At 60.1% G+C, this 13,261-nt stretch overlaps 4 protein-coding genes across 4 annotated transcripts; all 4 read right to left on the reverse strand.

The window, feature by feature from the left end:
• Positions 1 to 1,246: 1,246 nt before the first annotated feature.
• On the reverse strand, positions 1,247 to 2,493 carry DCS_07366 (F-actin capping protein beta subunit; the record flags this gene model as incomplete). The annotated part of the gene is made up of 3 exons (XM_040804651.1): positions 1,247 to 1,662; positions 1,775 to 2,202; positions 2,402 to 2,493. The coding sequence occupies 3 exons, from the start codon at positions 2,491 to 2,493 to the stop codon at positions 1,247 to 1,249; spliced, it is 936 nt and encodes a 311-aa protein (XP_040654755.1).
• Positions 2,494 to 2,961: 468 nt separating this feature from the next.
• Positions 2,962 to 5,695, reverse strand: DCS_07367 (Heat-labile enterotoxin IIA, A chain; the record flags this gene model as incomplete). Its single annotated transcript, XM_040804652.1, has 3 exons — positions 2,962 to 3,348; positions 3,603 to 5,288; positions 5,342 to 5,695. 3 exons carry the CDS (start codon positions 5,693 to 5,695, stop codon positions 2,962 to 2,964), a joined length of 2,427 nt encoding a protein of 808 aa, XP_040654756.1.
• Positions 5,696 to 7,280: 1,585 nt separating this feature from the next.
• Positions 7,281 to 8,814, reverse strand: DCS_07368 (ebs-bah-phd domain-containing protein; the record flags this gene model as incomplete). The annotated part of the gene is made up of 4 exons (XM_040804653.1): positions 7,281 to 7,868; positions 7,933 to 8,063; positions 8,170 to 8,463; positions 8,532 to 8,814. 4 exons carry the CDS (start codon positions 8,812 to 8,814, stop codon positions 7,281 to 7,283), a joined length of 1,296 nt encoding a protein of 431 aa, XP_040654757.1.
• A 1,788-nt stretch (positions 8,815 to 10,602) lies between these two features.
• On the reverse strand, positions 10,603 to 12,613 carry DCS_07369 (Autophagy-related protein 22; the record flags this gene model as incomplete). The annotated part of the gene is made up of 2 exons (XM_040804654.1): positions 10,603 to 12,257; positions 12,316 to 12,613. The coding sequence occupies 2 exons, from the start codon at positions 12,611 to 12,613 to the stop codon at positions 10,603 to 10,605; spliced, it is 1,953 nt and encodes a 650-aa protein (XP_040654758.1).
• Positions 12,614 to 13,261: the final 648 nt, after the last annotated feature.

Below are 13,261 nucleotides of genomic sequence, written 5' to 3' on the forward strand. Positions count from 1 at the left end.
TGTACTGTAAATGAGAGAATATCTGTAGTACTCCGTAAGGTACTCAAGTACAGTGCAAATTACGCAGTAATACTTGTACAACTAAGTACGGAGAACACCCAAGTACTTACATTAGCTCAACTCCAGGAAGCAGAGAGGAGCATCGTACAAGTCCGGAGTACTCGGTACATGCAAGTACAACCACTGTACACGTACATATAAGTACAGTAAGTAAGTACAACCAAGTATTTCTCAAGTGCAGTAATACATGCGCATGGCCGCAAGTACGCATGTATTTGTACGGAGTACCTCGACGAGCAATACACTTTTATGGTGTACGCGAGGCTCAAGTAAGTTCTTGTCCACGCAACTTGAGCACAGCTGAGGTGCTCATGCTGAATCAGCTTGTGGCGTATTACTCCGTACTACAAGCAAGTAAGTATCATTAATATCAAGTTCAACTACAGGCCGGCTTTAGCGTGCTCGTGGCCGATGCCAGATATCTACTGTACTTAGGTAAGTACAGTACTACACATTCCTCACACGGAGTACTCCGTACTTGTAGCCGTATTGCATTCGTAGACCATTACTTGTACTCGTACCGTGTGCATCTAGTGGCACGTTCCTCCTTTCTCCCATCGGCAAGCTTGGCTCACCCTGTCACCCGAGGGCCTGTCGACGTTGCATGCCGATCCATCTTGACCGGATTTACACCCGCATATCCGTCCTGCGAGGCCAATATCTCGGGGGAACGTGTCTTGCTGCAAGCCGGCTCCGTCGTCCGACAATGGCCGGCCATGCTCCCCTTCCTACCATATTTTCGCGGCACATTTCCCACCTGCCTCGGCATTTACCTGCGGAGCAGCGGCTGCGACGTGAACTTGGCCCGTTGCAACGCTCAAACGACGCGTGTCCTCGAGGTTACAACCAAAAGGTACGGATCCAGGTCGCCTTGAAACTTGAGCCGCCGGCGACGAAGAGAACAGAAATGCATGCGTGTTTGCCCCATCGCACCGAGATCATACGGATGCTCGCGTGCGACGTCGGCGAAAACCTCACCGGCCCGTCAGCTGCGACGCCCATGTTGGACGAAAGCGTCGGGCTTGCTGCGCGCTGCCGGGAGGCGATGCCGTGTCGGCAGAAGTGAGCACGGGACAGTGGCGATTCACCATGGCTTGCTTCCACCCCCCCACCGCTCCAGGCCGCCGGGCTTATCGACGTTGGCATCGACGACTCGAATCGGCGGCTCCCGCTCCCTCGACGCGAGCTAGGCATTCGCCTCGGCCCCCTCCGATCGTTTCATGCTGCCGATGATCCCCCTCTGCGTCTCGCGGTCGCGGGCGCCCTCGCTGAGGCTTCCGATGCTGCGCAGATCGCCGACGACGTCCTTGGCCTTGCCGAAATACACGTCCTGCAGCAGGTTGCGCATCTTGAGCTCCATGTCCTCGACGAGCCGGCCGACGTTGGCGATGTGGCTCTCGTCGCTCTCGACCGGCAGGTCCTGCTCGAGCTGGCGCGTCATGTTGCCGCTCAGGTCCATGTCGCCGACGCCGCCCTCGGCCGTGGCGAGGGAGAGGATGACGGTCGACGTCAGCTTGTAGTGCGTCGTGCGGCCGCGCTCGATGGCCTCGAAGACGTGGATCGAGTCCCACACACCCGAGCTGGTGCCGCCGGGGGGTGCCGCTGCGTCGTCGCGGCTTCGCGTCAGCCCATGAACCGGGCCGCGGCCCGTCGGAACGGGGAACGGGAACGGGGAACGGGAACGGGGGTCCCAACGAGGGCAGGCAACACTCACACTTCTTGAGCAGGACGACGCCGGCAAAGCCGTCGTCGAGGTTCCAAAAGTAGACGCTGCTCACGCCGCCTTCGTAGTAGAGGTCCCTGTAGACGTCAAAGGCCTCGTTGGCCTTGACCTCCATCTTGCGCACCCGTTCGCTCGGGATGGCCCCCTCGCCGGCCCCCTCATTGCCGTCGGCGCCGACGCCGCCGACGCCGCCCTCGTCCAGGGGTGGATCGAACTGGTTGGACCAGGGAGAGCGGTAGCTGTCACCGTCGCGGTTGTAGTCGCAGAGCAGGTAGTCGCGCCCCGTCTGCTTGCAGCGCTGGATCGTGAGCGGTTGGTCGACCGACGAGAGGAGGTCCTCGGTGAGGTCCGGGGCGAGGGAGATGATCCCGTTGACGTGGTCGCTCGTGTGCTTGGGGTTGAGACGCCGCAGGAGGTCGCTGCGTCGCGGAACGAGCTGTTAGCCGTCGGCTCGTCCATCGCCCGCCGTTGACGGCGAGCGTGAGAGCGGAGGGGGTCAAGGGCGCGCCTACAGGGCCGAATCAAACGGATCGATGGCGTCCATCGCAGCGGAGCATATGCTGGACAAATAATGGAGGGAGGGCCGGAAGTGAGGGGAGGGAGAGGAGGGTAGGGGACGAGGTCCGGGGATCGATGTCGGTTTGGACGTGGACGTCGTTGCTGCTGCTGCTGGTAGGTGTGTGAGGTTGGATGGGCAATGGTTCATACATGGGGGGGTATATGATGCAGCGGGGTTGATGGAAGGGAGCATCCGGATGAGTGCGCGCTAGGCTACAAAACTACAATTACTTGATTAATTACTTAGGTAGTGCCGGTGCAAGTAAGTACACTAGAGGGCCTAGCTTGTTAACGAAAGAACGCTGGTGCGCATTACGGACAGTGAACGCAGTGTTACCGTACTTCGTACATCTGCAAGTACTGGGTACTTACAACTACATACAATGTACTCCGTAAGTACTGTACTCCGCACATCTGCACCATGTTTTCATACCTACTGTGCAGTACACCTACAGTACAGTGCAGTACATATACTTACATGTATATACCTACTGTAAGTAAGTACAGTAAGTTCTCAAAGTCGGCAACCAACCGTCCTTCCTACCCTACACTGTCGACATCCGATGCTTCGACTTGCATCAAGATGAACCAACCGTCAAGAAGATGCAGCGAGCAGCACGCTACGCCTTGGGTCGTGGCGGCCAGACAACGACATCCCCCTCCATCCTTTTGCATACCCCCGCTCGTGGATCCCAGGTTAAGCGGCACACGGTGCAGATGGTGAATCCTCTCCGAAAGTCGGCCTTCGTCTGCCTACCTCCTCCGCATGGCCTCTCACCCAGAGACTGCAAACACTTGTCCGTCGGCGGCGAAATCTTCTGTGGCCAGAGCAGCACACCTTTCCTGTTCCTGCATTTCCCCCCTTCGGGATCCCACGCGAAGCCACAAACGCCGCAGGCAGCCCGTCCAGTCTCCCGATCCTTCGCAGTCTGCCTCCCACCGCAGGGAATGCTGCCAGTCTCGTCGGCGCAGTTCTCCTCGACCGGCTCTTGCAGAGCCGGCCCTAGCTTCGGAGTCGGTACGGGGTCCAGGGTAGATGTCGATCCCGACGGTGGCCGCCGAGCGGGGATGGCATGTCCGCTCAAGGCAAACGAAGCGAGGCATAAAGAATGACAGTGACCGTCGGGCGGAAGATGATAGGCATCGCACTGTCACGGCATGCGAATGGGCGCTGTTCGTTAGCCACACCGTATCGACAGGCTATGCAGGCACGAGCACGAGTCGGAGCGCGGTGCAAGGACGGCCGCTGATCAGGACGTACCTTGCAACTCCCGACGGTTATTTTGGGGATCCCCTCCGTCACCGCCATGGCCTTGTCGCCCTTTTCGATCCGCCTCACTCCTCTCTGAAGTGCGGTGCAGCCGCCATCCAGCTTCGCTGCGAGGTCCCGATCCTCTGGTGCCTTGAGCGCGTACCCGTCGCAAACGTCCAAGAGCTCGTTGATTCCCTGCTGCAGCCGTCGCTCGGCGTATTCGTCGGTGCGATGGAGTGCGTCGCAAAACCGCTTCGTCTCTTCCCAAGCGTGCGGGCTTCCCCCACGGTACGTCTCGGCTTCCTCGCACATGACGATGTCTTGGTCGAGCTTTCCCTCGTCCAAGTCTCTCCGAAGCTCTTCCTTGAACTCGTCGGCGACAGCAAGGCAGATGTTGCTCTTTCGTCCGACAATCGTGTCCTCGGCCCGGCCACCCTTCAATGCGCAGATCAAGCTGGCCTTCAGGTCGTTGCCGTAAATGTCCTGCCTCTGGGAGCCCCCGATTGACTCCTGGAAGGCGGCCATGACGTCGTCGAACCACTTGACGGCGTGGCCGATGGGGTGATCCCACTGCTTGATGGCTTCGAGCAAATCTCTCGCATACGGCAAGACGAGGACGAACGCAGCGACCCTGGCCGTCTCCTTGGTCAGCCGAACTCCGGTTGACTGGTACTTTGGACCAGTTCCTGCATTCCGGACCGGCTCGCCCGTTCGAGACTTTCCCTTTGCCGCACCAACCGGTCCTTTCGCCTCGGACGCCTTTCTGCCGCCGCCGTCGGCCTTTTCGGCCCTCGGCTTGCCTTTGGACCCTGTAGAGGGTCTTTTCGGCCCGGACCCGTCGATGCCTTGCTGGCCGCCGGGCCGGCCCGTGCAGCCCAGGCCTCTTCTCGCCCTCAGCCTGCCGCCGCAGAGGGAGTCGATGACCGCGTTCAAGTTCTTGTCCACAGCCTGCGTCTTGAACGCCTTCCAGGGGACCTCCTGCCAAGCCGGGGAGATGGCCGGGAAGCCGGCAAGCTGAGGGACCCTGCCGCGGCCTCTAAGGTTGTGGAACCTCGACTTGTCGAACTTGGCATTCTTCTTGAAATGGCCAAAGGCCCCCCTGCGCAGCTTGTCCTGACTTTCCTTGCCGATCTGTGGTTCGGAAAAGTGCTTTTCGTACGTGACTTCGTACCAGCCTTCGATCTGCTCATACCGGATGAATTCGATAGCCGCATGTTCCTTTTGGCCGGGATAAGGCGAGTATTTGCCGAGAGAACGGTTCAGGTCGAGGAACCTGTCGTCGGCGTGGATCTTGTACAGATAACCCTTCTGCGTCGGCGCGTCGTCATCGACGGCAAAGGTGAGTGCGACGCCGGGGTCGGTGCTCGTCGAGACGTAGCGCGTGAACGAGGCCGTGTCGTCCCCTGACGCGTGGTGAAATAGACTGCTGCCCAAATCCAGCTCCATGGCGGACAGGGCAGTACCCGCCCGTTGTTTCTGCAGGCCTCGCGACACGAAGCCGCCGTCCCTTTCCACATCGGCCGGTGTTCGCTTCGTCTCGCCGCGGTAGACTTCCTTGGGAAATTCGCCGTCAAAGTCGTCTGCTTGCCGACGATCAAGCATCGTTCCGCTCCTGCGTGACGGCAAGGACTGGCCCCAGCCAATACCCAGGAAGAGGAGCAGCAGGAAGGTGGCTCGCAGGAGTCCCATGTTCGTCTGCATGGCCAAGGAGCAACAGATCTTTGGGTGAGAATGCTAGGAGAGCGTACATGCACATCCAACTCGGTACATCCAAGCGGGTCGGCGTATTTCGGAGATGGTCGAGGATTCACCAGGAGAGAGTGCCATCCGAGTTGCCTGGAGTCGAAGACGGACGGCATCACGTCGACGAGCTGCTTATACATGGCCGACGAATATGGAACAAGGGCAGACACTCGTACAAAGCAACCGGTGTATCCCGGGTCTCGAGTCATGATGCTGCGTGGTGCATGAAGTTGTTCCATCGCATGGCGTGTGTCGAGGATCAAAAACCGGTCGACGATGCCACCCTCGGAACCGACAGCATTCGACGCATCGGCAATGTCGTACGCTTGGTTGGACAATGCCCCCATCGGACCAGGCATGATCGGTCCGCGAGATTGCTTCGAAAGAATGTCCACCAGGCATACCGGCCAAGGGTTGAGCAAAGCAAAGCACCGATGCCGACAAACTGTGCGGTTGCTCAGGCCAATATGCCTGGGGGCTGCGACTCCAACAGGCACGAAGCTTGGAAAGAGTCTAGCGTGGTTCCTCAGGTGTCCAGGTACCTAGTAGCCAGCTGGTGAGGTTTTACAGTGTACTTACGGGGTACTAGGTGGTACTGTAATTAGGCTTCGATGCCAGTGACTGCATGAACCATTGCCCCCATCCCCCCATTTCCCGTCGGTCCTATCCGTTCCAGTAGCCTGCTTGGGCCTAGCCGGCACCGCTGATTTCTGGTCCTCGGCAGCATTCAGGCTAGTGATGAGGATAAATCCCCCCAAATACTCGTATGGTACTGGTGGCAACAGGCGAACGCGCACCTACACGGTACCTTTTCCTGCACCTGCAGTATGATGTGCATGCACTCCCTATGCATGGATATACTGTACAGTAAGTAAGTAGTTCGGTGCCATCACACAGGACCAGGGCCCACGTCTATTTAACGTTTATATTTAAAGCAGCAACCAAGCACTGGTGTGGGCCATGGCACATTGGAAGGGGACACAGACCGAGCCTGTCAGGACGATGACGAGACCCGCTCTGTAATGTTTCATTAATATCTTTCAAGCTATGCGTACGGACACAGTACTTGAGTGTATTAATACTTGCACTTTCCCGTGCCATTATGTACTTACTGTACCTGCACATGGACAGAATGGTCGTACCTATATTACCTGCTTACAACTAGGTATACGAGCATACGTACTTACTTACAAGTACGGAATAAGGAGTACGGTATCAATAATAATAGTTGATATTATCTGCCTGCATGTCGAGTACACCTACTACGTACATGTACAGTACGGAGTATACTAAATTGATCCGTGCCGACAGATGCCGACCCGAATGCGCGCACGTATCAGGCGCCGTCATGCAGATACAAGTACGACTACACGTGCAAGTACTTACAACTACAGTACGGAGTCCTCCGTACATGCAATATTAATGGTAATTAAAAGTACACGTTGCCATGCCAAACTCCGTATGGATCTTTGGAGAAAAATTCCCCCAACGCGTGACCTACGAGTCCTTGCATGCATGTGCCCCGACGAGACATTTCATGCGCGGACGCTGATCGACGACGGCTTGCAATCCTCTCCCTCTGTAACAACTGGCCATATATTCCGCAATAACGCCTCGCCCACGGTCAACACGATAGATAGGGAAGGATAACAAAGAGAAAATAAGACCAAGACGAAACAGCACCAGTTATCCAATACGAGCGAGGGCGGCAAACTGAACGACAGGCCTCAAGGCTCGGGCCTACGACTCCGACAGGTATCCATCGCCATCGGTCCAGGCCGATTTGGCCGCTCGGGCAGGTGCCAGCCATCGTCACGCCCGCAGCTGAGCAGCGTGATGGAACTCGAGGGTCGATGGCAGAAATCGACCGCGCTCGGGCCACGTCGAGTGCCGAAGCGGCTGCAAAGGCCGATGCTCGTGCCTTGCGCATCGCTCGCGCGACCTCTACTCAATCTTGGTGCCGCAGACCAAGCAGTCGACCTTTTCGGTCCAGGTGCGGTCGCCGCCCGAGACGTTCGGTCGCAGGTCCGTCACCTCCCAGACCGTCGGGCCATCGTCCAGCCTGAGCTTTGCTTCGAAGAGGCCTTCGTACGGCTGTTGGCCCTCGGGCCTCTTGAAGCGCCCCTTCTTCGTCGACGATGATCTCGAGAGCTTCTCGGCCGCCAGGGTGGGCGTGCCGGACACGGGTGATGCGGTAGCTTTTCCGCCGACGTCTTCCGCATTCCGCTTCACCGGCCTCGGGCTGCCGTTCGCGCCGTCCTTGTCGTTCGAGGGCGTCGGCGCCGTCTCGTTCTTGATCTTGATCGGCGTCGTCGAATGCAGAGAATCTTTCGTGTCGTCCGATTCCCTCTTCACCGGCCGCTCGACCGTCTGGTGCGCCTTGTCCGTCCCCAGCGTGGCGTAAACGCGGGTGAGCAGGTCGTCCAGGAGGCACTCGTAGTGCAGCCACTGCTCGCACTGCGAGTTGGAGCAGCCGACCAACGTCTTGTCCGGGTTCGCCGGCGTTTTGCACCTGCACGTGTGCTCGACCGTCTGCGCCCGACTCCTCGTCAGTCCCGCCGTCGCCTTCTTGTCCGTCGGGGAAGTGGATACGTACGGATAGCTGCGAGGTCCGGCAGTCAAAGGCCTGGCGCCAGTAGAGCGCATCCTGCACCTGCTCGTCGTCCGACTCCACCCAGTGGTTGACGACGGCGCGCATGGCGACGCTGACGACGTTGATGATGTCCACTAGGGAGAGCCCGTCAGCTCCGGCGCGTCAAGCATCGAGCGTCGAGGGGCTCGAGCGTCGAGGGAGGGCAGGGGGGCGCCCGGCCGTCGAGCCGTCTCGACTTACTGTGGTTGGAGGCTATCAGCTCGTTCTGGCCGTGGTACGGCTGACGGCCCGACACTAGCTTCTTGTTGTCGAGCGTGTTCGGCGGCAGCTCGTCGGGCGAGTACATCCAGTAGACGCGCGCGTAGACGTGGTGCTCGTCGAGCGCCCTGACTTCGAGGATCTTGGCCACCCAGTAGTCGTTGGACGGCAGCAGGTCCTGCTGGTCCGCGTCCTTGTGGGGGTCCTTTTGCCGCTCGATGGTTGCGTCGTTGGCTATGTAGACAAAGTCTTCGTTGAAGTACTTGACGTTGTTGACTAGGGTTGAGCCTCGCTCGTCAGCAAGACACCAAGGCGCCGAAGCCGGGGCGGGCGGCACCACTCACGAACGAAGCTGTTGTAGCGCGTCATGTCGAACCAGGGCCTCGAGGGCTCGACCGTGTAGGACACGTCCATGTTGCTGTGCGTCTTGAACTTGCCCCTGGGCTCAAACGGCGACGCCTGCACCGACTCCTTCCTGCCATCGTCGGGGCCGTTGCGCTTGCGCTTCTTGGTCGTGTGATCCCATTCCTCGTACGAGGGTGTTGAGACCATGCTGACGGTGAAGGGGCAGTCGGCACGATTCTCGTCCGTGACGGCGCGGGACCGCTTTCTCGACTTGGCGCTCATCGTCGGTGATGCGATCGATCGGAAACGCGCGACGGCGAGCTGACGAAGAGGAAAGCCTGCGCCGACGGTGAGGCGCCCGTCGTCTTCGGATGACCGAGCGTGATTACGAGCTGGAGCTGGCCGCAGCAATCGACGTGGGCAAGACCTTCATCTGTGCGCGGTGCGCAGAGAGCCACTCGACGTGGCAACCCGGAGTCACCTCGCGGCGGAGCGACGTGCGTGCGCCGACGGCGATACCCCCAAACAACGGCGACTCGACGGCGCCGGGACGTGGCCTCGGCCGACGGAACAGCAGCTCGTGGCGGAGGGGCTGGAGGAGGAATAGACGGAGGAATAGGCCGAGGAGGACGAGGAGGACGAGGAGGTGGGCGGCCGAGGGGAAAGTCAGTCGGTGTTGAGATGATGAGCAAGCAGATAGCAAAACTCTAAACCGGAGGCCAGAAGTCATGGACGACGCTGGCGGAAAAGTGAGGGAGGGGCGAACCTAACGGCGCACCGTGCACGTGGACCGTTCTCCACGGAGGGAGTCGCGTCTCGTCCGCTGCCAACCAGCTCATGGCGGCAGGAATTATTAGCGCGCGGCTTGCCCTGCTAGCAACAAAATACAGTGCACGTATTTACACCCACAAGTACACTGCGAGTCTGGAACGGCACAGAGTAAGTACACTGGGAGTCTGGAACGGCAAAGAACACACGAGGCAAATGATGCTCTCGCTACCTGGGGCAGATCGTGTGATTTTGTGTCTTTATTTCTTCAACCTTTTCCTTTTTAAATTCTCCAAGCCAGGCACAGTCATGAGAGAAGAGCGCAAAATACCTCCGTGTGCGCACTCACGTACCGAGCCTATCTGTACCATCTGTGCTTGTTGGCATCCGTCAGCCAACTTGCTACCCTCAGTTCTTGCTCCCTCTTCGACCTGCATGACTCGACGACACGAGCGAGCGAGACCACCGATCGACACCGGCCAGCCGCTCTCCCGTTCCGCGAGCCGTCGCCGTCATGCAGCACGTATTCGCATGTGCGTCTGCCGTAATACCTACCGTCTCATTCGGAAGCGGTTGATTCGCCCACACGGCGTGGTAGGTGCTGCAAGCCAATTCGTGCAAGGCGCATGCAAATGTAGCCATCGCCATGCTCGTCATGCTTCGAAATCCCGGCAACGAATGCACAGAGAGGTCCGAAGACCGCGGTGCGCCGTGCTGTGCATGTACCAGCATCTGCGCTTCGGTGGCCAAATCGATTCTAGCTGACGGTCGTCTACTTACTGTCCAGTATATTGCCAATGTACAGTACTCCGTACTCCGTACACCACGGCAAGTATCAATACGAGATGCCCCCTCCCTGTTCTTTTCCCGAGAACCTCGACCCAATCACTTCCGTCCCCCATGAAACAAACGATGGAACCCTCAGCGAGGGAGGACGAATGAGAATGCTGGTGCCGCCGGCCAGCGTCCAGTCAGCAGGTATCTGTCCTCGCGAGCCGATGACAAGTTCGCAAAAGTACCGTCCTGCGCCGATACTGATACGGATTGCGGAGTCGCCAACTCTTGGCGAGCCGTGCGAGCCATGAGTAGAGGAGGGTGAAAGTGACAAGGCGATTGTTGAGAGCGGCATCGACGACAGGGGAAAACATGGTCAACCAGATGGCATCAGACAAAAGCCAACGCCGTCGCTATGCTCGCAAAACACGGCTCGCGTACCGTGGCAGAACTACTGTAGGTGTGCGTAGTCCGCACGACCTCCTCCCTGCCTCAGGCCCCGCTCCACCCCATCCGACGCTGCGGCTCCTACCGCTCCTCGTCGTAGGCGGCCATCATTCCTCGCGTCTCGTCCTCGTCGATTCGCTCCTCGGCCGAGAGTTTGAAACCGTCAATGGTTTCCGCCAGCTTCTCGCCCTCCCGCCTGCCGCGCTCGACGTTGATGAACCAGAGGAGCGGCGCGGGCAGGGCGACGAGGGCGCCGAGGAACCAAAATGCCGGTCGGATGCTGCCGGTGGTGTCGATGATGTAGCCGACAATGGTCGGGCCGAAAACGCTCGAGCCCTTGTCCGTGATGGCGTAGAGGGCGTAGAAGGCGGCCTCGGAGCCGGGCGGGATCAGCTCGCCGTACAGGGACCTGCAGTGGCTGCTCAGGCCGCCCATGACGAGCCCGTAGATGGCGGCCAGCGGGTACATCTCCCACGGCCGCTGCAGGCCGATGACGCCCCAGCGCTGGACGAAGGGGAGGTATCCCATGAGGCCGTAGAGCGGGATCAGCTCGAAGAGGGCGATGCAGACGAGGATGGTGTGATGGGCCTGCAGGCCGAGGGCGCGAGAGACCCAGGACCAACCAAAGGCGCCGCAGACGCCGGTGGAGGTGACGATGACGTTGATCATGCCCAACGCCCACGGCCGCATGTGCAGCTGGGTCTTGGCGAAGAGGATGGCCGTCGACGACGTCGTCGCGATGGCGTCGGAGAGGAGGAACCAGCCGGCGAGGAAGAGCATGATGTCGACGAGCTGGCGGGCGAGCTTGATGGTGCGGAAGAGGGACGTCCACGAAAAGGTCAGGTACGACAGCCACGACAGGCTGCCGGCCCGCCTCTTCAACGGCAGCGGCGGTCCCGGCCTCGGCCGCAGCCAAAGGGCGGCCGGGATGGTGAAGACGGCCCACCAGGAGCCGACGAAGAAGAGGACGATCCGCTGGGACCAGGTCGTGTTCCTGAGCGCGACGAGGATGCCGATGGAGATGCACTGGACGAGGAGGGCGGCCGAGTATCCGATGCCGAGGCCCTGGGCCGAGAGACGGGTCGACAGCTGCAGCTCCGTCGACGTCATCTCCTCGTGCGTTGCCGTCCGCACGAGACGCCGCCTCGGCGCGGCGGCCTCGGACTCGTCGGCGAGCAGCGCCGACGTCGCGGCGGCATCGCTCGCGTCCGTCGAGCGGTCGTCACGTCGCGGCGGGCCTCGCCTCGGGCCGGCGAGCGTCGACGACGGCCGGCTCTCGGCCGCGAGCACCTCCGGATGGTTGCGCACCAGGAGCGGGAGGAAGGAGTTGAGGAGGACGAAGGAGGCGCCGAAGGAGGTGTTGGACACGATGGTGAAGATGGCCCCGAGAATGTACGTCTCGCGCGTGACGAAGAGGTAGGCCATGACGGAGGCGCTGCCGACCCAGGCGAAGGCGAGGAGGAGCTTCTTCCGGTAGTTGCCATGGTCGGCGGCGCAGCTGATGCTGACGACGAGCAAGGCCTGCAGCAGGACGCTCAGGGAAAAGGTGTACATGGCGAAGCTGGCCGTGTTAATCTCGAGCCCGAGGACGTAGACGACGCACTGGCCGTTGCCGTCGCCGTCGCCGTCGCCGCCGCCAACCTTGCTGTCGCTCGAGCGGCACGGCTTGGTCGGGTCCGAGAGAAGCACGCCGTTCTCCCGCGCGAGAGACTCGAGAAGTATGGGGATGAAGGAGCCTGCGACGCACGCTCAGCTCGGCTCGAGCACGCCCGAAGGGGAGGAGGTCGCACGTACCTATCCCGCAGACAACGTACGTCTCGGCCGCAAACGCGTACGCGTACCAGCCCGCGAGCTCCTTGCGGCTCGTCGGCCGAGCATCGTGGCCCGGGTAGCGGTGGATGGCTCGTTCGTGGCCGTGGCCGTGGACGTCGTCGTCGTCGGTGCCGCTGCCGGGGAGGGTGCTGTCGTGCGCGCTCATCTCTTCGTCGCTCGACGATCGCTCGTCGTCGGCCTCGAAGAGGGAGGCGTGGGAGCGAAAGGAGCGTTTGGAGAGACCCGAACTCTGGAGTGAAGGGCGAACATGCGACGGCATGCTGGCGCTCGCTCCGTCCGATTGCCTGTCGGTCTCAACCGCTACTCCGTGGCAGCCGTCGCACGCCACAGCAGCGACGGCAGCGCGCGCTCAGCGGCTGGTTCAGTTGATTTAGCGGGCAGGGTGGTATTTCCGGCGGGTTCGGCCGGTTCAACGTCCCTTGTCGGGCGGGCTGGCGGGCGGCAAATGTCAGCTGCCGATTCGTACGTCCAAGTGCGTGACGCAAGCACGGCGCATCGATGCCAGGAACGAAAGGGACCTGACGCAGTTTCTGCAAGCACTCTAGGCGAAGTGGTGCATGCCCTTGCATTTATCGCAGGTAGCTGCAGGAGTGTCTACTACATTCCCATATGCTTTTTCACCACCACTCTATCCGTACCGTCGTCTGGATATTCCCAAGCCGAGCTGCCGAAGCTAGTCTGTTCGCGGCCGTCACCGGCTCCCAAGCTGCTAATACCACGCTGTATCCGTACGCACTTAGACAAGTATTCATACCCTGCGGCATCCGTATCTACCGGTGCTTTTCTCCCTCCTACAGCGAACTCTGCTCAGAACTACTCGGCGGCACATGAGGAGAACTACCAGGCGGAAAGAGATGCATTCATCAAGCGACGACCCCTCGTTCCGACGCTTCATTGTACGGGGTTG

This window comes from Drechmeria coniospora, chromosome 03 (assembly GCF_001625195.1).
Source record: "Drechmeria coniospora strain ARSEF 6962 chromosome 03, whole genome shotgun sequence".
NCBI lineage: Eukaryota > Fungi > Ascomycota > Sordariomycetes > Hypocreales > Ophiocordycipitaceae > Drechmeria > Drechmeria coniospora.